At 40.9% G+C, this 26,189-nt stretch overlaps 2 protein-coding genes across 2 annotated transcripts in view; one reads left to right on the top strand and one right to left on the bottom strand.

Moving 5' to 3' along the window:
• Positions 1-26,189, top strand: part of LOC121622182 (MAM domain-containing glycosylphosphatidylinositol anchor protein 2-like) — a 162,344-nt gene that overhangs the window by 32,049 nt on the left and 104,106 nt on the right. The window contains exon 2 of the mRNA XM_041959068.1: positions 22,616-22,755. Coding sequence (XP_041815002.1) covers positions 22,616-22,755 — 140 coding nt within the window. The remainder of the gene's footprint in view (positions 1-22,615; positions 22,756-26,189) is intronic.
• On the bottom strand, positions 3,004-5,859 carry LOC121622183 (low choriolytic enzyme-like). The gene is made up of 8 exons (XM_041959069.1): positions 5,791-5,859; positions 5,643-5,661; positions 5,473-5,535; positions 5,123-5,269; positions 4,900-5,017; positions 3,427-3,605; positions 3,252-3,333; positions 3,004-3,145 (listed from the first exon to the last, which is right to left on the bottom strand). Exons 1-8 carry the CDS (start codon positions 5,857-5,859, stop codon positions 3,004-3,006), a joined length of 819 nt encoding a protein of 272 aa, XP_041815003.1.

Here is a 26,189-nt window from a genome sequence, read left to right as displayed (position 1 = left end):
CAAAAGATGGAATTTTCTACCAAAAGACTGTAAGTCTGTTGTTTGTTTCCTCTCTTTATTTACAGGCTTTTAGCAGAGTTACTCCATGTCTCAGCCATACATGTCATACATTATTATTTTCAGAATAGGTTGAGCTACTCAGAACTGCCACAAGTTTTTTTTAATGCAATAAGAAATTGAGTCGATTAGCAAATATCTATATGTGAATGAAGTGTGTGTCAGTGTTCCAGAAATGTAAGAACCATGTTGTTTGGACATCCTGAGTAATGTCAAAGAAATATATTGATGTGTATGTTTTGCTGGACATATACAGAGAGTATGACATAATAATGAATACTTAATAATGTTACACTGGAGGCTCCAACTTTAACCTTGTCTTGCTGTAAATTTGATCGTATTTTGGCAAATTGACGCGATTAAAAGTATGCCGAATTAGCTGTTAGCAGTGTTTCTGTTTACATTGTACCCATGGATGTACAGACAACTATCACTGAAGTATTTTTATACTGAAGAAACTTAAAAGCCTGATGATTTTCAGGGAGTTCTGGAGCTGTAAGTAGGATCTTTTCTATGATTCCTAAGTGGATTTCTGGACATTTATTCATGAACTGGGAGATCCTCGAGGAGTGTCCAGATTTGACTCTGAGTTATGACTCTAACAAGAGTGCACTTTTTGATGAAGCTGCAGCAAAGGTTAATGCTTTATTTGACTAGGCGAGGATATGAGGACCTCATATTAACATCAGATGCACTTCAGAATACATTTGTTATACAGAAAGAGGCCTGTTGACCTCTTTATGGCCAGTATTGAGTGGAGGGATGTTGATTATTTTAAACCAGACTTGAGAAAATATCCTTTCAAAGCACCAACACACTAGTTGCTAGTTTTTTTGTCTTATTTTAAAGGCATTTCTTCCAGGAAGGTCAGAAGCCTGCTGTACCTTAACTATCCAAGGTTGGACTGGCTAAGATGGCAGCACCACTCTGAGATTTTAATTTCCTATTGGTGGGTATTAGGCAGCTCTCGCAGTGAACTGAGGAGAGCTGTGTGTTGAAGCTTATCGTGTTTGAAGAGAGGCAGGTACACTGATCTGTGTTAATAACGCGGTGGTAAGAGCCGCTCAGCCAGCCAGCGGTTATGGCCTGCCAGCATATTACCAGTGACATCACAGATCAGACTGCATTTGGCTCCGCTCGGCCTGCTCTCATTAGAACAGACATCCTTCAGGAGACCCTGCTGGTCATATACACACTGCCCTTTAAAGTACGGTCAAAGAGCATCTGTAAGAGCCTCACAGACAATGCTTTAAAGCTGTTATCAAATAGCGGCCGGTAATACTAAATAGTATAAGATGGCACATACCGTAGATCAGGCTTCCGTTTCGTATTTTTATGTTTTAAAAGGCCTCAGTAACACCAAAACCAGAAGAGGCACACTTGTGAGCTATCAAAGGAAAGATAAAATATTCCATTCGATGTGTTTTGGTTTACGTCAGCTTCACAGCTCAGAGAGATGAATCTCATTGGACCATAGTTTCATTGAACGTTCAGTGATTTCTTAGCCAGTGTGTTCCGGTGGTGGCCTGTTTGTACTTCAGTCATGGGATCTCAGGCCCTCATTGGTAATCTTATTTTCATCAGGATTTGCAGAAATGCTTTAATTTGTAGCCGGCCGAGAGTCTCTTGCAGCATCTTGGAGCTTGAACAGAGCCCGCAGCGTTAAATATTTCAATAAACAAGTAGGTTTTAAATATTTCATGTGCAGAACGATTGATATGAACTGAAACTACTTTATGAAACATTAAAGGCCCTGTGTCCATCTGAACTATACAGATTCACTAGCTTTCTCAGAGCACGGCCTGTGCCATGGCCTCTTTAGCTGCATTTAAGCCAGAGCACTGGAGAGATGCATGCAACGCTGTCATGATTGCCAGTTCGTTCATACATCACGGAAGGAGGGAAATTTCCTTAATAGGAATCTGTTCTCTCTCCCAGGCATTCTCCTCCCTTATCTCACCCTGACACTCCCCCACCACTCCTTTCTCACCCAGCACTGCTCTCTCTGTCCCTCTCACTCTCTCACTGGAGTGAATAGAGAAGAATAACGCCGTGTAGGGTTTCACAGGTTGAAAAAATAAAGCAACACACGTTCAAGAGTGTGGGATACGGCCAAGTGAAAAACTAATGTCTCTGCAGGGTTCAGGAGTAGTAGGAGAAGGGTTTATCTCCTGTTCTACCACATTAATGCCTTTCTGCAGAGAGGCAGCCCGGCAAAGTTTGCCTCACCGAATGTACTGCAGTATTGATTCACCCTGATAAAACACTGTACTCTTCACTAGTGTACAAATCCCAAACTTAATTACTATGAGCAGAAATGGAAATGAACTCAATTATAAAGATATTGCCACGTATTTGCCCTTCAGTCTTTTTTTGTATCTGATTAAATTCATCTCTTTGTCTTCTTCCAATGTTTCTCAATTCTGTTTTCATACTCAAAGTAATATGGGGCAAAATGAAAAAATACAGTTAGAACATATATAAAGCAGTTTTTTGCATGGCTTATATAAAAAGTTCCTAATAAGTGGATTGTTCTGTAATGATCAGATTATACAGGATCTTTGCTGATGTCATCTATCCTGTGCCTGTAGACACAAATCAAGCACAGGGCTTTTCTCACTGCTTGATGTGAATACTGTCAATATATTTGCAACTCCAGAATGAGTGAATCAGTGCTCCAGTTGTTTACTTTTGCACCTCCATAAAGTTCAGGGGAGACGGATTAGAACAAGAATGGTGAGAATTAAAGCACAATATCTTGACTTGTAGCATTTATGATGGATCCACTCGTCCTAGAATGCAACTCGAAAGTGCCCTTCATTAGACTTTCCCTTCTGTCAAGGAAATGACAAAAGACACAAGATTGATGAATTCACTGTTTTATTATCACACTGTCACATGAATGTCAAGCACCAAGCCCCAATCAAAACATACTGCAGTAACCGTCTATCCCAAGTAATTCCAGCACTTGTAGAGCTTGTTGATTTTGATAATGTCGATGTCAGACAGGCCGTCTCTCTGCCCGATGGGAACAGAGGCGTCAGGGATGGGAGTTATGGTTTCTGATCCAGTCTTTGCAAAGGCGTTTCTACAGATGTGGACAATAGTAATGAGACAAAGAATCATTCAGAAATGCATTTCGAGAATAGAGAATAAGCATTGACCTATTTGACTTTTTTTCTGTCCTGCCTTACCTTCCGTAGTGCAATACAGAAGAGTAGTCATACGGAGTGTTGAGATTACTCGTGTCCTTCTTTTGGAAGTTGAAGGTAAAATCTGGTAATGACAAATAGATCAATAAATAGCTCACAGACCAAGAAATATAGCATCTGAATCAATCAACCATCAAGGATGCTGTGGGATTCTTACATTCATTGACGTTTTCCCAGTTGATTCTGACATGCTGGTCGCGATCGCTCCGGGTGTGTTCGTGGTAGAAACCCATCGAGTGCAGCAGTTCGTGCTGGATGATGCCCTGACGTAGGCAGCCAAACCTCTGCAGTGACACCACCTGCTTGTCTCCAATACGCCCCAGTAAAGAGAAGCAGCTAGTAGTGTACACAGTGAAAGAGAGACAGAGATCATTAATATGCAACATGTAACTTGACAACTGATTAATAAATTAATATCATTTACAGTCAGCCACCTTGTGTGTGGTAGCTTTCTAATGATGTTTGGGTTTTTTTACCCCACTGTTAACGTAGCTGGGAGCTGACTCGACTACAGATGCATCAAACACAGCTGTTGTAAATCCAGACTTTGTTTTGGTCTTGCTTCTAAAGGTCTTGTTGTGAGCTGACGGTCAACCCTGATTGCTTGCTGTTTCAAGGCAGAGAGGTCCCAGAGAGGACTGACAAATGTTTGGGTAGCATTTAGACCGACCAAAAGGGAAGAGGGCAGGATTTAAAAAGATCTTCTTGCTGTAGCTAAGAGCAAGATTCATGTTGCAGCCTTGACCTGTGTGAATGGCAGGTTTATGAGACCATGAGCCTCCACCACTCCTCCACAGGAGCAGGACCCAAGACTGAAAGAGATGCAACAGGATTACAAATGACACAGATGTGTTGTTGGAGTAATTTTTCATTAGCTTGTCTATAGTTATTTTGTGTCTCTTTGTGGTCATTTGGTGTCTGTTTGTAGTTATTTTGTGTCCATTTGTAGTCATATTGCATCTCTCTGCAGCTGTTTTGCATCTCTTCATGGTTGTTTTGTATGTCTTTGTAGTCATTTTGTCTCTCTCTCTTTGTACTGACACTCTTCTGCACAGATATACTAAATACTAGAGCACACCACACAAAATATTATCAGGAAAAAAGCTAAAGAAAGCCTTAGATGCTGAGCTGTTCTGCTGTCAAACTGATTCAAACATCTTAACTAATGTTACTGCATTTGAATGAAATATTACTGTGGCCTCAGTATGCTGTGCAGCTGTGGTATGATGGAGAAAAAAATCCCCAAAAACAAATACTGGATTGGATTTAGTTTGCAGATGCTCTATAGTTGAAAAAAGCAGGACTTGGAGCAACTTATAACTGAGCTCTCCGACTTTTGATCAAGAAATGTCACTTTAAACAGAGGCATGTAGGCCTGTGCTTGGTCCTCCATCATGCCAGTGAGCTGCAGCTCAGAAATGTTTTGTAAATGACAGCGGAAGTTGTCAGTCACAGGAGGGCGTTTAAGCTTGAATATATTCAGTTGCTTAAACTGGAGCTTGGTATATTTTCCAATATCCAAAGCCTGATCCATCTGTCACATAGATGGATAAATTAAAGTGAAATGAAGTAATAGTACCACCATATACCCAGTGCCTGTAGAAAGGCAGCGCTTTAGTTATTGACTCACCCGTATCTTGGTTCAATGCTTAAGTACGCTCTCTGAGATGCACGTGGAATGAAGCGAATGCAGGTTTTGGATTCAAAGGCCTTCATGGCATATAAAATCGCACTCCTATCAGCGTCGTCTACAATGAAAGAAAGCTTCAATAGTAACATCGTAGATTCACTATGTGAGAGAAATGGGAATATGCAGAAGCCAGTTCCAGTTATGTAGTAAAAATAAAACCTACCGTATTTCTGGCTTAGAATGAAGGGGATTTCCACGTTCCCGCCAGCAGATTTTGGCCACAGACAGGAATATGCTTTATTAGTGCACTTCATGGCATTCCTGGTTCTTGGAATCAACAAGTCTCCTTCCAGCAGAATCTCACTTGATCCTATTGGAAAAAATATGCAAAATATGCATTTTAACCTGTCAGAACATCATCAGAAACCAAACCAAAAAAAAAGAAGAAAATGCTGGTGTGTCAAAAACGTGTCCCACTATAGAGTAGATGTGTTTTCTGTTATTGAATGTAGAGTATCCGCACTAATACTGTGAGAAACTGATGTCCTTGTAATACCACGGTTGAATACTCACCATTATTCATCCTCAGAATAGTTGTGGTAATGTCCTCCGTGTCAGACTTGTCCACCAAGATCTCTAAACAGCGGATACAAAGCAGAGTTCATACAGAAGTTTTTACACAGTGTTGTGTATAAATGCAGCATATATGGTGCAAATAGATGCACTTAGGTTTAACCACTTACTGTTATCAGCACTATGATCCTGTGAAAAAAATGGAAAAAATAAAACTTTAAATTTTACAGTACTGATACTCAGTACTGATCATACAATGATCTGGACATGCACTGCACACAAGCTGCTCTAGACTATATTTAATGGGTTATTTCTTACATTGTTGTTGTGAGCGTTGCAGAGGCCCAGAAGCAGCAGGAGTAGAGAAACCGTTGTTCTGAGGTCCATTTTTTGCAGGAGGTGCTGATGCTCAAGAAGTGGCTTCGGAGACTTCACTCGTCTTACCGAGTCTGATGTTGAAGCCCAGTCAGGGCTGAGTTTATATACAGGCTGTCAGAGTGGGTCTGTGTACAGAGATTAGCAGTAGGTGTTGAATGGGCTCTGTCTTAGACAAACAGCTGATGGAACTGCCCTCCCCACCCTGGCCCACTGTTTCCTCACAGAGATAATCTTATTCTGGGGGGATTACAGTGACCGCGGGCTGCTGTGGGCTCGCTTAGCATCAGATTTCAGAGGGCCTGTTTAACCAGCAGGGGGTCCGCTCATGAGATCTCCGCCTATCTCAAAGTTTTATTCCAAAAATAACAAATACACCATTTGAAACAAACAAGGCCATGTTCTTATTAAAGATTGCCAGCATTGACGTGTAGTGGTGGTTGTGTATCTTTTAAACAACAATTGCGCTGCAGCTCTTTTGATAACTGATAAATCACTTTTTCAAGAAAAAAAGGAAAATATTTGCTGCTTCCAGCTTCTCAGATGCAAGTAGTTCCTCCTTGTCTTTGTCGTATATAAAAGTACACTCTATATTTTTGAGTTTTGGGCCGATGGAACAAAACTTTTGAAAGTGAAAGATGTCACATTGGGCTCTGGGAGAATGTGATTGGTTTTCAGACATTTTATTTGATAAATCGAAGAAATTGTCGACAGTTTCATCTATAAAGAGAATAGATAAGATAGTTGGCTCCCTATTTACAACAAACCTAAAACTAAACTAACATAAGCACATGCTTAATTTAATTGATTATTAATTAGATTATTAATTAATGGCCAAAATGTGCACAGAGAATTGTGTCTTTAATAAAATGGAATACGTAATAATTATTATAATGATGGTAATGAGGGCCTATAGAAAATAACATTGATTGATTGATTGATTTGTGCGATTGATTTTGATTGTTTTGAACAGAAAGAAGTGAACATCATACTGATTAACATCCTCTAGTTTAATACTGTGAATACATGATCATTTGTCACCTCTGTAGTTTGCTTTTTCACTCCCAAAATTGTGCTCATACCATATTGTAACATGGACACTTCTTAAAGTGGTTGCATGAATTTTCAAAAAGATGTATTTTTGTTTTTATTTTGAAGTAAAGATCAAGATGATTATATCCTTCCTGCTTGCTGAGGGAGCTGCTCCAGCGCTGTGATCATCTCTTTGGTTTGGAGCCGCTGTGCTGTGACTCCGCACACTGCTGTGCTTTTTGTTCTGGCCAAAAAATGTCTATTTTATTATGCCAGAATGCAAGTTATATAGCTCTTGGTATCAGAACAAACTTACTTTTTGATCCAACTATTGGTACTTAAGAGCTTGATCACTAACAACTCCAGCACTACAAATACTATAAGTGCATCTATTAACGAACACCTCATTTCCTGTTAATCTTAACAGCCACTGTGGCATTTACAACCCTTTAGGTTCCACAAAGAGCTTTCTAGTTTACACTGCTTGTGACCTACAGTGTTGCTGTGTGGCTCCATTTAAAATGTGTTGTTTCAAATAATAATAATGGCTCAATTAGTGACTGGCTGTAAAGTCCTGGATTCATTATTGAAGCTCTGCTGCTGCTGCTGCTGCATCAGTGATGATCTCAGCCGGAAAGACCGGGCCTTGGCCACCAGACTGTGATTAACAAAAAAACAGCCTTCTAAAAACTCCTAATCCAGAAATGGGTTGTTTAGAGAGATGAGTATTCAGATTCATTGGATGCCTTGCTAATAAATCATCAGCTTCCAGTGGATTGTTTACAAGAGGAGAGGGATGCTGTCTGGCTTCATAGCGTCATAAACAGTTTTAGGATCTGATTTCGCATGTCAAGGCCGGCAGCTTCCAACGGAGATTCTATCACAGCAACCTTTACATTATGCGGTCCTCCGCCGTACATCACAATAATGTGGCATTTATTACCAGCGAACAAAAATTGCACTGTGTGTGTGTGTGTGTGTGTGTGTGTGTGTCTTAAAGAGAGATGAACTGCAGCTGTGTGTGTGTGTGTGAACTCCCTTTACTGCAAGCCCAGTAAAAGCCTACACATCTGTACAGTTTACAATGTTTGCGTCATGCCTTTTGCACACGCACGCCCTTATACATGCCTTTGTGTGTGTGTGTGTTCACATGTGTGTGTGTTTTGGCTGTATGTCTGTGCCTGTCCAATTCAGGTGATCCGCGTGGGTGCACAGGTAATCCAATTTGTGTTTTAGAGGCACAGGCGCAGCACGAGTAATGCTCAATGATGTATGACCCATCCATTCGGTTGAGCTTTATTCCTAATGCCTCTCCAACTGCAGGGGGGAGTAGATCTTATTCAATTGGATGTCAGTCTAGTGCTACCCATGGAGATTTTTCATTTCTCTCCAAACATCTGCACTTTGTTAACTGGAGGATAAAGCTTCAGAAAACCATCACTCTCCGGAGAAAAAAGTCTGGCATGTTGTCGATAGTATAGTCTAAATATAGTTTATTCCTCTTTACTTTTTATTTTCATGGGTTCAGTTAACTTAAACCTCAACTGATCTTGCACACATTTCAAAATCAGTAGAGAACAGTATTCAGTTAGTGCTTTATGCCTGTAATTCAACTGTTCATATGTATTTTAACAGAAACAGAAAGGTGGCACAATAAAACTATGCATAGATTGTGTGACGTTAGATTAGAGCTGAAACTATATCTTGATCTATTAGTAGAGCGACTCATCGTTTGAGTCCTTTTTTAAGCAAACATGCCAAACATTCTCTGGTTCCAGCCTCCCCAATATGAGAATTTGCTGTTTTCCTTTGTCTCATGGTGAAGTAAACTGAATCGAGCTGAAACAATTGGTCGATCAATTGATTAGCCAATCGACAGAACATCGGGCTGCAAGGGTTTTGATGATCGATGCGATCGATTCCGCTGGTTCCAGCTTCTCCAGTGTATGAAAACAGAATATCTCTTGGTTTTGGGCTGCTGGTTAGACAACAGAAGAAACTCAATGACATCACATTGAGTTCTAGAAAATGATGGGCTTTTTCAAAAAATGACCCCTGCAGACCAGTCGATAAGAAAGATAATCCGTAACACGTTATATTAAGGTACACATATTCACTCTTTACTAGTTTCTTATTAACAAGCATATTAGTAGCATATTGGCTCTTTATTAGTCATCATAAAGCACTTAATGCCCTTTTCTGATACTTATTAAGAGTGAGGTTATTAAGATAGGGATTTATGTGCAACAGCTTCCTCACTTACTATCAATAAGCAGTAATTAGGAGGTTATTGATGGAAAACTCTTACTTAGTCGCCTAGTAGTTGTAGTATATGGTTATGAATAAGCATAAGCCATTAATAAGTGCTTCATATTAACTGATAAAGCACCAATATGCGACTAAAATGCAGGCCAATAAGAACCTAGTTTGTTCATTCAGTCCTGTTTCAAATATATTTTTTAATTTATTAACCATATTAGGAGGTGCATTTGTGTGGTGGGAGGAGGTGGAGCAGATGGGAAGTTTTGGCACATTGTTCCTGAACACCAAACAACAGCAATGGGGTACCCTATGAGCCCTCCACCGCGCGAGAGTACATCTCTTTCTATTTCTCTGACACTACGTGGGCAGCCAAGGACAACAGTCAATGAGCAATATCAATTTACGTAATGGACTATTAAACAATGTGCTTAACATTTCGAATCGCTGCACTGGTGTTCAGTGGGAGTGTGTGCCAGGAAGTCCGCTGCCATGATAACCACCCCGCGAAATGAAACGCATTACTCACTCTCGCTCCTTCTCCTCCTATGACTGGTCGTCCTCCCCGACACAGATGCTCTACGCACCCTCTCCCTTCGCTCGCCTTTCGCTCGGCATCTGACTGCATGTCAAAATAACAATTAACTGTTCTGTATACTGCACTCATTTCTGAGCATCCCCTGTAATTCAACTCATTATGTGTTTTTACAAGCAAGTCTTCAAATGAGCCAGATATTTCTCCACTAGCTGACTAAGTCTATTCTAATAATCTATTTTAATGTCTGTGGGTAACAAGTTGTTTTTTTATGGCATTAATAACTCACAGTAATGGACTTATTTGTCTTTTCTCCAACAAAATCTTTGCACTCTAAAAGTACCTCCCTGCCTGTCTCCCTCTGTGTATTTGTTCTCTATACTGGAGTCAATCTGAGAACGTAAACATCTTGCTCATACTAATTGACATTCAGACAAACAGGAACAAAGATATTGAATATGAGCGCCGTCCTAATTGGTGTGAATTACCACACTTGTAAGAGCCACGCAAATAGTAAATTAAATCAGGTGTGTTATTGTAGTAATGCAATTGATTAAGCCACAATCCAGTTGCACAGTCCATTCAGGGAATAATTGCGTTTGATGGATGAGGTGTCAAGAGCTTTATGAGGTGGATTTGAAAATTATACTATAAAAGGTCTTTGTGCTGGGAGGAATAGCAGCGAGGGTAAAAGGGAGATGGAGTAACTTCTTAACTTCTGTTTTTTACTGTGGCTGGCTGCAGTTATTCAGATATTGAGATTATATTGCGGCATATTATTGGGATTTTCAGAGAACAAAACTCCACGTCATCATACTTTAGCGTCCCGGCCCAGTCTTTTTGTTGGCTGCCACAAACCCATTAAATCCGTTGCTCAAGGGTACCTCAGAAATGATGTTAAAGGAGGGACGAGTGTGACTCATCCACTTTGCCCACGCACGATTCCCCTGCCCAACTGGAGCTGATGATGTTAGAGAAGTGGTTGCCCATTTCCCCACCTCCAGGCTACAGCCACTGATCTAAACCCGTCCTGTCTGCCTTTCAGGGTAGGTTATATAATTATTTTAACTTGTAGAAAACTTCCACTGAAATCATCTGACATTTTACAAATAAATTCCTCTCAACCCAAGTTTAAAGAAGCACATCTTAGCCTGTTTTGTGGTCATTAAGTCATGACATGACACTCAAATATTACAGTAATATTTTCAATATATAAAGGTATACGTTCTGCTTAAATATCCTGAAGCTGATGAATATAAGTGGGACAAATATGCTGGATTTCCAGTCAAAATACATGAGATATAGATATTATTATAGTTTTTTCATATTGTAGTACCCATTTGCTTTCTGAAGACTTTACTGATAATTTGTCCAATTAGTTTTTATGATCAAATACCTGCAAAACTAATGGCAGTCCCAACAGTGTGTGCTCTCCTTTGTGTGTGGTGCTATGGGCAGATGTTGGTCTAAGCTAAGATGGCAGACATAGCTCCAGTCTGGCTGTGGCTGTAGACTCCAGTGTTAAATTTCGAGTAAACTTCCTCGTTTGTTGTGAAGATTGCGGAGTGGAAATAACATTACAATACAATATAGAAGTCCTCTGTAAGCCTGCGCTGGGTTAACATGTGATTATATGGGGTGTTTTGCTGTTTGCATGGCTCAGGTGGCTTCTCTTTACACCAGCCACACCCAGGCTAGTTGTTGGTGCAAATGCAGTTTAAGGCGATCACTGTTAGCACACAGCTTGTCATATTAAATTACACCGTGCAGAGGTTTTATCTGTCTGGCCAGGCTCAGGAGGATGTTCTTCACCACCTTCTGGTTTAGTTTTTCATTTTCACATTTTCAGCATGTTATTTTGCTAGGTGGGTACTGGAGGTGATGGGAAACATGACCACAGCATGAAAGACGTTGTTTGAATAAAAGATCTAGAGGTCTGTTCTTGTAATATCTTTTACCACCATGCACTTCTTCTGCTTCTGTCTCTTAATCTTCTTCTCCTCTGCTGCTTCTTTTGCCTCCTCCTTTAAATGCCTAAGTCAGTGTATATAAGCTAACTTACTTAAGTTTTTCACCCAAATGTAGAAAATCCCCTAATGAGGCTTTAGGCGCTGCTATTTTTCATCTTCATCATTTCGCTGAGCTGTATTTAACATCACATTGAATAAGCACCCTTCAGTTAACAAGACTCAGTGGAAAAATTCAAATTCATTAAATCTCAAAAACCCTCAGACCCAAATTAATTTGCACAAGACTGTAACAGTTTGTGTTTTGTGATATTACAGTCCATACCTAGTCATTTGGTTTTGTTTTTTGGTGAAGTGCTGCAGTGAACTAAAAAGGCCTTGTGCCGCTGATATTGGGAGACCTGTAGCCCTCGATTCCAAGAGCATAGCTCAGTGAGAGATCCCTAAAACCCATTTCCTGCTTGGCTTAGAATAATGAGGTGTTAGAACCTGCTGGCAGGGTTTAGCCGTTCACCTCCCCAATGGAAACATGGATGATATACAGTCACACACACTCACACACACACACACTCTCACACACGCTCAAAGACATGGACATATGCCCCCTGGAGGTGTTATGGATAGCTGCATATTGCAAAGCCAGCCAGCAGGCAACACTGTCAGCCAGCCTGCGCTGTGGGCACTGATAGGACAATCAGTTCACTCTGGAGTCGCCACAGCCAATCATCAGACAGTTTCTTGGCGGGAAGCACCCAATCTTCAGAGGGTTGCCAGATACTCTATCCTCGGTGAGCTGTTGCTGGCTCGCTGCTAGCCAACCATAAAGAATAGCTGCTGCCCTGCGTCAGCCAATCGTGTGAGTGTTGGCCAGAGTTAGGCCTATCGACAGAGAACTGCTGCATGGTTACAGCCAATCTGGGCTTTATCCTTCCCTACAGATGTCCGATTAGTGTTGTTTAGGGAAATCAAACTGCCACAACAGGCCCACGATGCCAATGTGGCACCGTGAGCGGAGAGACTGGTAGAATGGGATAGCAAAAACCCACAAAGGCTTACTTTAACTGTAACACTGTGATGCTCTGGCTGCCATACTGTGATACTCTGTCAGTGAGTTTTGACTGTGTAGTGTTGTTGGTAGGCAAAAACGCCTCCAGGTTGATGACCTTTCTTGATAGTGAGCTCGCAGGCGCTTCTTAACTGTCGAGGTCTTACTTTAATGAGATTGTGAATTTATCAGCATGTACCCGTAAAGGCCTAAAAGTTTATTCCTCATAAACCTGTTCTGTCTTACACGAGTCAAGGACGTGTTCTCTGGTCTTGTTGAGTTTAATGGGCCTATAACACATGCCTCCGCCTTAAGCTGACATGGGCATTAGATCAGATGATAGTGCAACGATTTTAGTACAACTCAAGTGTTCTGTTTCAGCTGTAAAATGTAAAAGGTAATGTGTTTGTGAGCATTTGTTTGTGCCTGATTTAGCATGTTTTGTGTTATTCTCACTATTCATTCAACCCCTGTTCAGCATTGTAGCAAACCGTGCCAACTGCCAAGTGAAATCTCAGACCATTCCTGAGGAAAACAAACATTTTCCAATTAAACGTCTTTACATTCCCTCGCTTCACTCAGCAGATATTTCACTGTAAGTGTGTGGAGCTGCGCACCTTTTGTCTTGCACCATGTTTGTTTTTGTTATACTATTTAAAGCAATTAAAACACAGCTCTTAAAATAAGATGCTGTTTTAGTTCTAGGAGAAGCCTGAGAATGTTTAAAATTTTACTCATAGAGAGATGCTAAAATTTTCTAATTATCACTACATCATATTATGGTGGAAAAGAAAACAAAGATTAATGCTACTATATACCTTTTTCCTCTGGAGACACTTTGATACGTCATAGCAGCAAAAGGTGTAATTAGTAACAATAAAGGAGCTAATTCCAGGCCGTCGTTTTCTGCTGGCTTACTTGGATCAGAACGTAATTAACATTATTAGTTACACCTGTGCTTTTCCTGTTTGTGGCAGGAAGTTTATTTTTTTTCTTGCGCTGCTGGAAAAAAACTGAATAATATTCTACAAGACTATGATTATTTCCTTATAGTTTCAGAGAAAGTCCTGTGCATGCCAGCAAACTCTCAACGCTTACTGAACTACACTGAAACTGGACATGAATGATACAGAGGTGGGTAACAGGTGGCCTCGGGTTATGCAGGCTATGGGGCTAACAATTATTATCATTAGCCATTCATATAGAAAATAATTGTCTTTATTAATAAATTAATTATTTATTCTTTAACATGTTAGAAGGAAGCGAAAAACAATCATTGGACTTCACAGATTTTCTGTTAATGTTTTCAAATTCAAGTTCAAACAAATTCCTTCCAAGAAAACCACCAAATATTCACATTTGGGAAGTAAATGTTTGGTATTTTTGCTCAATAATTACTTTATGAATTAACTGATTGCTGATAAATAAAACGCTGGGAATTAAACCCTATAAGTTCATATGCTCAAAGTGCTGGTAACAGTGAATCCAACATGGCAGATTTTATGCACCGAGTTCTGTTTATGCATGTGCTGCGGTAGAATAAAGCTCCAGTGTTATGGTAACTTGGGCCTGCTTGGTTGGTTCGATGCTTACATTGTGTGTAGTCATAAGGCGTAGCTGTGTTTTTGCAGTGGGCTCTCTCTGCATGGCTAAAATAACAGCTGCACCATGGACAGAGACAGTACCATCCTAGCACACCGTAGTGCATCTCACAGCGTTTCCCCTCATATTCTGTTAACTTCACACCTTTGGTTTGGAGTTGAAAAACAAGTATCTACCAACTAGCTTAATACATTAGATGAAACCAGGCTCATTTTTGTGTCATTTCATGAACATAATGAATGCGGCTGTATGCAGTCAAGCTCCATAACCCCTGCTGTGCCTGCAGTGGCGAAATGTGGGAGCAAAGATGAAGCTGTCCTCTAAAATCTCCCCACCTTCACCCTCCACAGTCATCTGTCTCCTCTCTCCTTCCATCTCAGCAGGGCTTTGGGAAATTCACACTGGCCTAATTTTTGTGTAACAAGGTGTGTGTGCCAGCGTGTGTGTATGTATCATTGTGTGTGTGTGCATGTGTGTTTTCTATAAATAGCACCTCTGAGAGCCACCTCTGTGCACAGTTTGTTTTGTGCTCTTGTGGTGTTTCCTTGTCCGTTGAATGATCGGACAAGCAAACCCTTCTGTCGTGTTAATGATCTCATCTCAAGTACCCAATTTATGACAGTAAGCTCGAGTCTGTCCCCTTGTGCCACAAAAAGACCACCTGACATGTCTCTCTTGATCTTAATAGTGATGACTGCCTGTCTCTTTCTGCTGAGCTGGGCAAACATGTTGTGTTTTCTGCGATGCTGTAGTATAAGCACCCTCTGTGTGTCTGTGTTTTCCAGCCCAGGTTACGCACCGTGTGATAGATGATCTGTGCTGATAGTGCGAAGCCGGATCTATACAGAGTCTCATTTACAATAACAGTGTAGGCCGAGGAAGGCATGCGAGTGCACTACAGTGTGTAATCAATACGCTCTGACAACCCCTGATGTAATAATATGCATGTGCTGCTGGCAAACCATTTGAAGGCCTTACACACATGGATGACCCAGTGGATGAACTGCTTCTCAATTATACAGGAGGGAGGGCTGGGTGTATTGTAAACGTACACTTTCTAAGGTGTAAGGCATCGGGGAAAGCGTAGAAAATAATAGAATTTCGTTGTGTGCCGCCTTTGGCGGAGGGCCATGTTTACCTATTCCCCTGGTTAAAATCCATTGAATTCACATTGATACAACCAATCACCAGAGAGGACACAGCCAATACTACCCTTTAACCATAACTCACGTTCACACTAAATATGCTCGGCTGTGGTATGAAATCTAGCTCAATAATGCCTGTTATATGGTTAGTATAGATTTACTCAAGGTTTACCTTAACCTTGTAATAGGTTTTGGTTGGGTCATACATTATGCCACTCTAAATCATAAAGCTGTACTTATCATTAATAAACAATGGATCCAATTACTGTTTGTAATGTCACTCATAGTGACAGACATGGTCAACTGCACAGAGAGTCTTACAGCTTATTATTGTGGCTTCATTTTTTATACTCTTTTTGTATATAATGTGCATATATGTAGTTGATTTTATTTGGTATCCTTTTTATTGTTTATTTGTTCTTTTTCTACCTCTCCTGTAACAACAAAATTTCCCCAGCTTGGCAGCAATAAAGTTTTGTCTTATCTTATCTTATGACCCACAGCTTTACTGGTTTTGGTTGATTCCCTCCGTTCTCATCAACCTTGTTTCCTGCCCCAGCAGCCAGCTAATTTCATTGAAAGCACTAATAAAATGCTGCCTTCCTAGCACTAGATAACATAGTTAAGTTAGCTACTAGCTGGCGAACACAATGGAGCGTTTAGCTACTAAAACACCAGATACATCCCTCAGGAAATGTTGGAGACAAACAGATCTTAAATATGTTAACGTTGTGTTTAAAGCGTGTTCTGCTGCCAGAAGTCTGTTTTGACTGGGTCGAACACAGGTTAAATTGTGTTCATTATCACCTATCAAATGCAGCAATCCTATGCTAATGTGTGATATGGGTGGTGGCTGACCAATGTTTTTCAAAACCCATTATTTTTTGGGGACATGGACAGCGTCTAATGTGACTGTGTTGGCCTTGTTTGAACAGTTTAATAACGCTGAACTAATTTCTGTGTTATTATTAAGCTTTTTTAATGTTGGCATTGTGCAGTTTTATCACATAGCTGAAATTGACTTTTTCCTCGCAACCCCTTCATAACCAACTTGAAGTTTATTTTCATTGGTCCTGTCACAGAATTCATAATGAGTTCTGTCTGATAACAAAAACTATTATTTTTTAAATTGTTAAATTGCATATTGCACATGTTTTCCTCTCCTTCTGTTTCTCACTCTCTTCTGTTTTCCACTATCTGGCTCTCCCATTCTGAGAAGGTGATTACGGAGCCAGAAAGCTGGTAGGATGTTGTTAGTGGTCCTGAGGGGTTGGTCTGAGGACATTAAGCCCACAGCAACAACGAGCCCCAGCTGTTGGAGGTTTTTTTTTTCCACATTCATTTATTTGTCAAATTTAGAGTCTCCACCATTGCCAAGAACCCGCTCTGCCACTCAGGCACTCCAGAACCGTGGTGACAAGGCTGCTTTTAGCCAAATCCAATTTAATCTCCATTGGCGGCAGTGGATAAAGCTGTCTCCATCTCCCCCAACTGAGGCCAAGGAAGGCGAGGCACTCCACTGGGAGATGCTCATTCTGCACACAATGACATAATGCAACCTCAAACACAGCTTGACATGCATACACATGCATGTTCGGACGAAAGATGAAGAGAGAGCACTAAACTTACAGTCTGACATGCACAATTGTATGTGCAGAGGCAGTCTCTTGTTCTCTGTTCCCTGTTGTGTGTGTCTGCAGAGGGGGAAATGATGTCACTGTTATGGAAATGAAAAAGAGAGGCGCATCTGAGCTTCCTGCTCCTAGCCTGCAGCTCTTCCGCTTCCTCTTTTTCTTTAAACTTATATCAGGTAGCTGTGTGTGTGTGTGTGTGTGTGTGTGTGTGTGTGTGTGTGTGTGAGAGAGAGAGAGAGAGTTGGGAAGTGGGGAAGTGCAGGGGACTGACACTGCAGTCTAAGATGTACATTTATTGCCAGAAATGACATATCTTAACCCACAGGTTCACATGGCAGCATTTGCTCAACATTTGCAACGACGCCGTTTAATCACAAGTGCTTGTCGAGCAAATAAACCAGTGATTTCAGAGTAATTCTGCATTAGTTTGACTGCAAAGATCCACTCAATATTTAGCATTGATTTTTTTTTTTTTTCCCGTGCACTGTTTTGCACTTCTCACATCAGTGCGAGTGGCAGATGTGCTTCTTATGCCAATGCCAATTCCCCAACTGGCAGGGAAAAAAAACAAGATCAGAAAAAAAGTATCTAATTAACATCCAAATGTGCCACCAGCAGAATTGTTTCCTTTTTTTCAGCTCATTGCTCCCATATGACCTCTGCTCTGCTGCTCAACATGACACATGACCACTCATTTAACATCTTGTGCTTTGGCTCTGGAGGGACGGGGGCGTACATCAGAAAAATTGATTACTATTTAATTGGCCTTATGCATGTTCATGTTACTTTTTAATAGAATTTTAAAGAATGTTGAAGGATGCCTCTGATGATGCAACCAGAGCATTTTGCTGTGCATCCCCACACATAAATCATAAAAATCCATATTGCATCGGTGTTTTATGTAAAGGACTGGCAGTGGTGGAAAGCAACTAAAACTGCATTTACTCTAGTACTCTACTTAAGAACAGTTATTTGTACTTTGCCCCCTGCTTTACACTGGAACTCTGAGAAAAATATTATACTTCTTACTCCACTATATTTTCATGATAGTTATAGTTACCTTACAGATTTTTTGCATACAAAACATATGATCATATTATGCTATATGATGCATTGTCATATCAGACCACCCAACAGTACATGAAACAGTTCAAATTAGCTCAATTTAATAAATGATTAGTAATAATAAAGTAATAATAATCCAGTAATATAATATACTGTTTATTTTAATACTCTGAATAAGGCCCCCTTTTTGTTTTTATTGTGTGCAAATGAATATAAACATATATGAATATAAACGTTTGTTTACAAGACAACTCCACAGGGTACCTTTAAGTATGATTGGAAGAGCACTTGTGGCAGAGCATTTTTGCAGTACTTTAATTCCTGTGAAGGATCTGAATACTTCTTCCACCAGTGGGGATTGGTTTGAAATCCTGTCAGCAAATCTGTAAATCCAGATTTTTCTGTCTGTGTATTGTGAAATTAAAATTAGATGAAGTTATTTGTTAAGGCCAAAGTCAAATAAAAGGTATGTGTTTGATGCACTGACTGAAAAGACATCTCCGGTGTATGATGCACAATTGTGCATAATGAACTTGATGTAGTTCAGATCCTAAGGGATGTAACCAGCTGTGTCTGGCCTGTTGCGGTGTGTTCAAAGCTTTGTCTACCACCCCAGCCACCTCCACCAGGACATTTTTTATCTCAAACCTGTCAGCACATTGACATTTCACTTTATGCAACCCCAAGTCCCAGTGCATTAATGTCTCATTAACCATTCCTGGATGTTTTTTTTTTCTGAATATACTGCGGGTAGTTACTGCGAGTAGAATATAAAGCAGCTTTCATGAAAACTAAACAAACAGGGAATTATGTAGTAATGACAGCGATTTTAGTTCATGCTTTGGGCCAAGTGATCTGAGAGAGCAGGTCTTAGCTATACAAGGATATGTGCGACTGCGAGAACATTATGGGGCTCATTATGTACGCTTAAGAGAGGGTTATTTGCTTTTGTCGCTGTAAGCTTACTGTTGTCTGTGCAAAGAACAAGTGTGTGTTTGTGTCTGTGTGTGTGAGTGCGTAGTTGTAGTAGCAGCTATAGCAGTTGAAGATCATTAATTACGGGTGTTTCCCTACTTTCCCTCAGGACTGATAGTATGCTGCAGAGATACTGGCTCATTGGAGTAAATGGCATTAGTACTTTGTTCGGCTGGTGCCCTGGGGTCTTGTTTCTAAGCCTTTTTTTGTTTCAAGTGGCAGCCTTGCGTGAAGCTCCCTTACACTGAGCCTATTTCTCAAGCCCTTATCCCCCCCTATGGAATTCACCACCAGCGTATTCATCTCCAAATGGAGAGAAGAAGACGATGAAGGGCAAGAGCAAGGATGCTCCAACGAGATGTTAGCATCAGCGCTCATCAGTCTGCCTAGCATTTCGACAGGCAGGACGAGCTGAATGAGACGAACAGCACGGTTGGAAACAGGGAGGGACAAGCGGTTAGCGCGTGGCTAAGAGTACACTCTGGCTGAGACTCCCAATGCAGCGTTAGGGAGGAGTGTCGCCACGCTCATTAGCATCGCAGCCTGGATAGAGGTAGAACTGAGTCTGCTGCCGGTGCTGAGTCTGCCGAGAGAGGCCCACACAGGAAGCTGCTCCTCCAACATGAAAGGCGCAGTACAGTCTGTAACTCCTTGTGATTTCTGGTTGATTTTTTTTTTTTTCCCCCACCAATTTGTACTCCTCCTCCTAATCACATCCCGTATCCGCTCTCTAAATCATCTCATCCCAAACCTCTTCACTAATCATGTAAGTTGGAGAGGAATAAATGCTTAACAGATGCTAGTATTGTCAGGGGTCGGTTACATGCAACTGAGCGTTCACAGCTCAGTGGAAGTGAGCGTCTTTGGGCGTTTTACCTAGAACGACTTGTTACTCCTTTTTGTTTAACCCCCACCGCGTGTGGTCACTGTTTGTTGGGTGGTGGACATACTGAAGTGTCTTTGTTGTCTCACAAGGGTCGGCTAATGGTGGAGAGAGACCCCAGTGCAGTGACTACAGCTGTCCTCAACTTATACTGCAGTGTGCCTGTGCTGCTGAATACTGAGTTGAATTTGCCCATATCACAGCTTCTGGCATTTTTATACCCCTAATTGTATTTCATTTGGATTATGTGCTAAAATTAATGTGCTAAATGATGACTTCTGTTCCAAAATGAGATTTCCACCAATTTAGCAACATAGACACCCGCTCTCCATATGGTCTAATGACAGTTGAGGATGTTTTCGATTAATATTGGCATTTTGTGAAATTACTGGAGTCATCTTTAGACATTTACTTTATAATATATAATAATGAATTTATTATTATTCAGTCATTGTGTCAAAATATTGCTGACTCATTTTAAATAAGTGTCTTTTTCTTCTTTTTCACAGTATATATACCTGCAGATGTACAAGATTTTATAATGAAACCCTTCTGGCATGTCATTACACTGAGTTAATAATTCACTCTGATAAGAGAGGATGATAAGGAGAGAGAGTGAGAGAAACTTGTTTTGCGGCTCACCATCAGTTGTTCACAGTTGGTCATCTGCTTGACACTGCATTTGAATTATCGCTGCTCACACCGGCTAATTCGGTTAGGATGCAAATTGAATGTCACCTTGAATCAAAGTGGAGTGATGCTGATCGGTTACCGCTTCTGCCATATCTACCGGATCTATTTTCTCCAAACTGTAATTTTTCAAGATAGTGTGACTGGGGCCAAGGCGCATTAGGAAAAGGTCTGCGAGTACTGTACATATTCACAAGATCAATTATCGCCACCAGTATTTGACGCTTTCAGTGTAAGAATACATATAGAATATAGTAGCATCATAAACTTAAATCAGTATCCCAGCTGTGCTGTGTGTTGTTAAATCCATGGTGCTGTCCATGGTGCTGAAGTAGCAGACGATCTCTCAGTCCAACCCTTCTGTCAGTTTTGTCTTGGATTTGTAATATTCTATGAGCTGAAACAAATATGTCGCATGTGCTACAAAATAATCAGTCTGTACAATGAATGAAATGACCACAGTAGCACCTGTGTGATACAGCTTTGCAACGCCTGTGCCAAATTTACATTGAAGTCCCACATTATGTAGAAAGGAAATGCAATATGTCCAGTGTATCGGCAGGGTTCTGCAGAGGTGCAGTGTAACAGTTACACATAAAACTGCTGAAAAAGTGGAATACAACTGAAAATAAAGGACTTCTGGTTGCATGGTTATACAAAAGGGGTTTAACAGTACATATGTAGCTTTAATCTCACCTACGGTAAATGCATAAAAAAGATGATTGAAAAAAAAAATTTAAGCATCTTACTGATATATAGCTTAATTTTTATTATCACTTAGCTTAACGTAGCATCAGGACATCATAATGGTAATTTACAATAAGGATAACTTATTGTAATACATCAACACATTCTAAGAGTCTGCTGGATTTATCCATGAGCAAGTTGAGCTGGATCACACAAGAAAACGAAGCTGTGTTTTGAAGTCACCAACCAAGTCCAAAACCCCAAACAAGCCCACAAGGAAGAAAGGGTCTGCCCACAGACCCTTGCTCTGGCCAGTGACTTGAATCTTTGGATTCTAGTTTTTCATGCCCATTTAACTGATGAACTGGGCTACTTTTGATGTTTTTTCGAGATTATACCAGACATTTTATACTCAGGCTACAATGTTGTGGCCTGTGCAACAAAACTTTCAACCTCTGTAACACCAGCGCTATGTGCAAAAAAGTTGACATACAGCCCACAATCATATTTTATTATAACTTAATTCTGTACTATAATGTAGCCTATATACTCTATGTTTTAAAATATCTGGCAGGCTCGGGGGAGGTCAAACTCTAATAAATATAGCCTTTAGCCTATATACTTGGTCTGGTAATGGTATGACAATAATTCTTCTAAAATTTCTAGACCTCTGTAACAAAATAGGGCCATTCCTAACCACCCAGGCCAGCACCTGGAATTAAAAATGAACAAATCACTTACTGCTACAACTTACATGCATGATAGATAGTACAGTGTTCACTGAAAATAGAAATAAAATAAACCTGTTCATTTTGTGCAATAATAATGCAGCTTACTGAAATAAATCATAGTTGAATTAAACAACAGTTGCTCAAGATTTTTTTTTTTTTACTTAACGTTGCATGACAGCACACACTACCAGATGTCTGTGAAAGTGCTGCTCTCACAAGTTACTACTGATAAAAGCTACATTACATTGTAAGACAGTGAATCACTTTACCAAAGTACCTTTGCTTGACTTTACATTTGATATACTAGCAGTGTTTGAAAAGCTAAACCAAAGTAAATACTTTTAAAGCAAAATAAGTCTCAAATCTTTTCTTCTTGTTCAAAGACCTCTGGTGGCCACAATGCTTGTTTTCAGCAAGACAACCTCTTAATCAATACGCCATCTGTTGTGCTCAGCTACTCATTCCTTCAGAAATGACCAGAATGCTAACACGCTTCTTTTTTTATCCCCCCTCCGCAGCCCCTCCAACTGTCCGCATTATACACTCAGGGCATGCCTGTAATGTTGAGGAGGAGAGGCACACGGAGAGAGTCTACACCATCAGAGAGGGAGAGACCCTGGAGCTCACCTGTCTGGTGACGGGACATCCTCGACCACAGGTAAGGAACTCGGCACCTTTTCAGCGAGGACGAAAATAGCTACTCGAGGGAATCATAGCACGAGATGCTAATTTCATAGCCTGTCTCTCCTTCCTGTCTGTTTCTTGTCTCCTCGCTCTCCTGCAGCAGCTTTTAATTCTGTATTAGCGCCATTGAGTGGCATACCACGTACCTCTGCACTAAACCCGCTTAAAAGTTTAATCCTTTAATTATTGATGGTTTAGGTTGCATTGTGCACCTGCTTGTTGATAATGAAAGCTTCCGAGTCTAATGAGAATGCGGAAACAAAGCAGCCGAAAACATCTGCCAAAACAAAACTGTAACGAGTGAGAAGCAGGCCACAGTATAAAGACTGTGGGTCAGGTGAATGCACATGAGTCCTCAGCAACTGAAGAAGAGCCCCCCCCTCCCAACTCTGTTATTCACTGTTGTGATCTGAACTAATTAAAAAACCTTCCACCTTTTTCAGAAGAAAACAAGCTTTTAATTTGGTCTTGCTGTACCTTCTACTTATTGCTTTTCTCGCAGATAAAAAATATGTTGATAAAAGTAAGTGGAAAAAGCAGAAGCAAGATCCCATCTACTCGCTCCGCCAAAATACCAACTAACTTGATCTGCGCAGGTATAAATGTCAGCTCTGCCAGAAACTACCTGACCATCACATTTTCTCCTCATATTAATCTGGGCAGGATTTGCAAACACTAACCTTTGGAACATTTATCGAATGCTGTTTCCAATTTGTTTGCTAACACAAATTGCACGGAATTCGGCACTAGCTCTGGACAGGACTGAGCCCATTTACATTAATTAATATAATTCCCCTTTGATCGATAGACAGGGCCATTAAGTTTGTACACTTCCCTTCTGGATGCCAAAGCAAAAGAGCATATTGATTTTTATATTCCAATTGAAAAGGTGAGGCCTCTTAAATTAGCGAGAGGTTCAGACACACCGTTCATCTCCTTCTGTCATCGGGGGGGCAACTTCACACTCATCATCTCTGTCTTTCCTCTTAATTAGGATTTCTGAAAAACAGAGCAGAGGGAGGGGAGGGGATGGGGAAGGGGGAGAGGAGAGTGGGAGATCAAAAGCTCTGCATGGCTGTGGCAGGAGAGGCAGGATCTCCTTTGAAACAGAGTCATTATGAGACTCACGCAGATCCCCTGGCACAGCGGGTCTCGGCTGTTTCTCTCCGGACTTTGGGATGTGTCAGCTTTGTGCCCCTCCGGTAGCGGCATGGGACCCGGGGGGCAGCGTACACTCATTCTGAGTGGTTTCGGAAGCCGAGGAGGTTATCTGGGGTGGCAGCAGACCTAAGGCTGGTTTTGTGATGTTGGTTGGAAAACACAGGGGTATGCGACCTCATTGGAAACATACAGCAATAACAGCTCATCTTTTCATTAGAATTAGATATTAATCCTCAGAACGTGTTCTTTCTTCGCCCCCAAAGTTTCACATTTTAATTGAGTTGAGTTTCTTCATCTTTCAAGAGCATATGTGTGGGGGGGGAAACTAATCGGCACACTTTGCACAGGCTGTAGTGCACTTTAAATGCGTCCTGTCTTTGTTATTGGAGTGTATATGCTCATAGTCTCTATTTCTTTTTCTATGTCATACGTGCACATGCACATACTCGTACTCCACACATTTGTGTATCATACGTATAGTATATATATATATATTCTATAGTATATAAATATGTAACAAATTGAATTATAACCAGAAGGTACTCTTATAGCAGCTATTTCTGCTGTAATCCATATAAACCCTGTGTCCTCTCTTTCAGTTTGTTGATTTGGATCGTACAGTTCAAACGTTTGCTGCAGCTGATAATACGAAGAAACCTAAACGTTGTGACCTTATGGTATAGCCAGACATTTCATCATGACACCAGAGCTCACCTGCGGGCCTGGTGTCCATGTTTTACTGGCCCAAACATTAATAACTCAACTCCTGATCCACTTCATAAAAAGGGGAGTGTTAGTAAAGTGTAAACTGAGCGACTTCGGAACAAATATCTCCTATGAGATGAGTACAACTCTATATTATTAAAACACTAATGCTTCACAATTTACAGATGTCAGAGAATGAGCTGTTTTGTTACAGAACATTCTTAATAGCTAATCTGTTATCGACACTTTGGTTCCTCTGAAAAAAGCACCTGTTGTCCTCCATCTGTTGCTTTTGGCATTTGCATCGATATTAAAATGACAGGTTTGAGCAGTGAATACAATTTAGCTCACTAACGCCTCACACCTTAATTTAAAATCAAAATTTCACACCATAAAATCAGCTGGCGCTAATATACCCAGTACGCCACACCAAGTGTTTGAAACAGGAGGGCTTGCAAGTCAGACGGACTGCAGGTTGGGCTCAGATCGGGCAGAGGGACTGTTGCCCGCGGCGACTTCAACACTTCAGTATCATCACTGTCATCATGATGAGGGAGTGTCCGTGGTGCAGCGCCCTGAGACAGTTTAATGGCCAGGATTTGCTTTCTAACAGGGTGTCTGTGTTTTATAATTAGTCTGCACATTCATGTAGACTCAAACACTTTTTCAAAAGCTTTTACAACATTATTCTGAGTTAACTTACCTCCTCTGTCTTACTTTACGTCATTTTAGTAATTGTCAGGACATAAAAGCTGTCCACTGGAAACTCTGCCAGCCAGAGGTAGGAGCTCTGTTTTCTCCTCCGTCAGCGCTTCGGTCAGACTGCATCGCTCAACACACATTTGCTCCTACGCAGCTGTGATCTGGGATGAGTGCAAAAAATGCCATGCCTGATGGACAGTAAAAGATGTCGAGGATTTACTGAAAACATTCGTGGTCTCGTGAACCCGCCCCTGCACCGCCTGTGATCTACACCTCAGATTAGTGGGAAACGAGTTCCTCTTATCTGTGGAATCATTCTGGATTTTTGTTTCCTTGAACAACCTCCATACCAGCAGTAACGTCGACCACACTCTCCATCTGCACCACCATATCACAGGGGGCCAAGTCACACTACTCGATCACTGTAAATGGCTTCAATTAGTTCTGCATTAGCAAATCACAAAATTGCTTTTTTCACCATTACTGTCCAGATTTTAGTCTCTTTCCCTTATTTTCAGATACTACTGGCTCCCATGATAACACATAGACTTAGGGGTGCTGGGCCAAGTACAACATCAGCACCACAAAAGACCAACCACAGAGTAAATGGGGCCACGGTTGGCAATTTCGCCACCGTTTAATTCCTCTCATGTCTATCAATATGCACACTTCTTAAATTACATAGACACCCCTCAGGCCTTCCCAGTGATGGAGTCTCTGGATTGTGTCCAACCAGGCAGCAGCTTCCTCACAGTGGGCCTCTCTGTCAGCCCCGCGCACATCCGCCCACCCACCTCGGAGGAAAAACAGAGGCTTTCTAATAATAAAACCATACATGCA

This window comes from Chelmon rostratus, chromosome 18 (assembly GCF_017976325.1).
Source record: "Chelmon rostratus isolate fCheRos1 chromosome 18, fCheRos1.pri, whole genome shotgun sequence".
In the NCBI taxonomy this organism is placed as follows: domain Eukaryota; kingdom Metazoa; phylum Chordata; class Actinopteri; order Chaetodontiformes; family Chaetodontidae; genus Chelmon; species Chelmon rostratus.
Note: the sequence above shows the minus strand (reverse complement) of the source record. Positions and strands in the feature narration are given on the sequence as shown.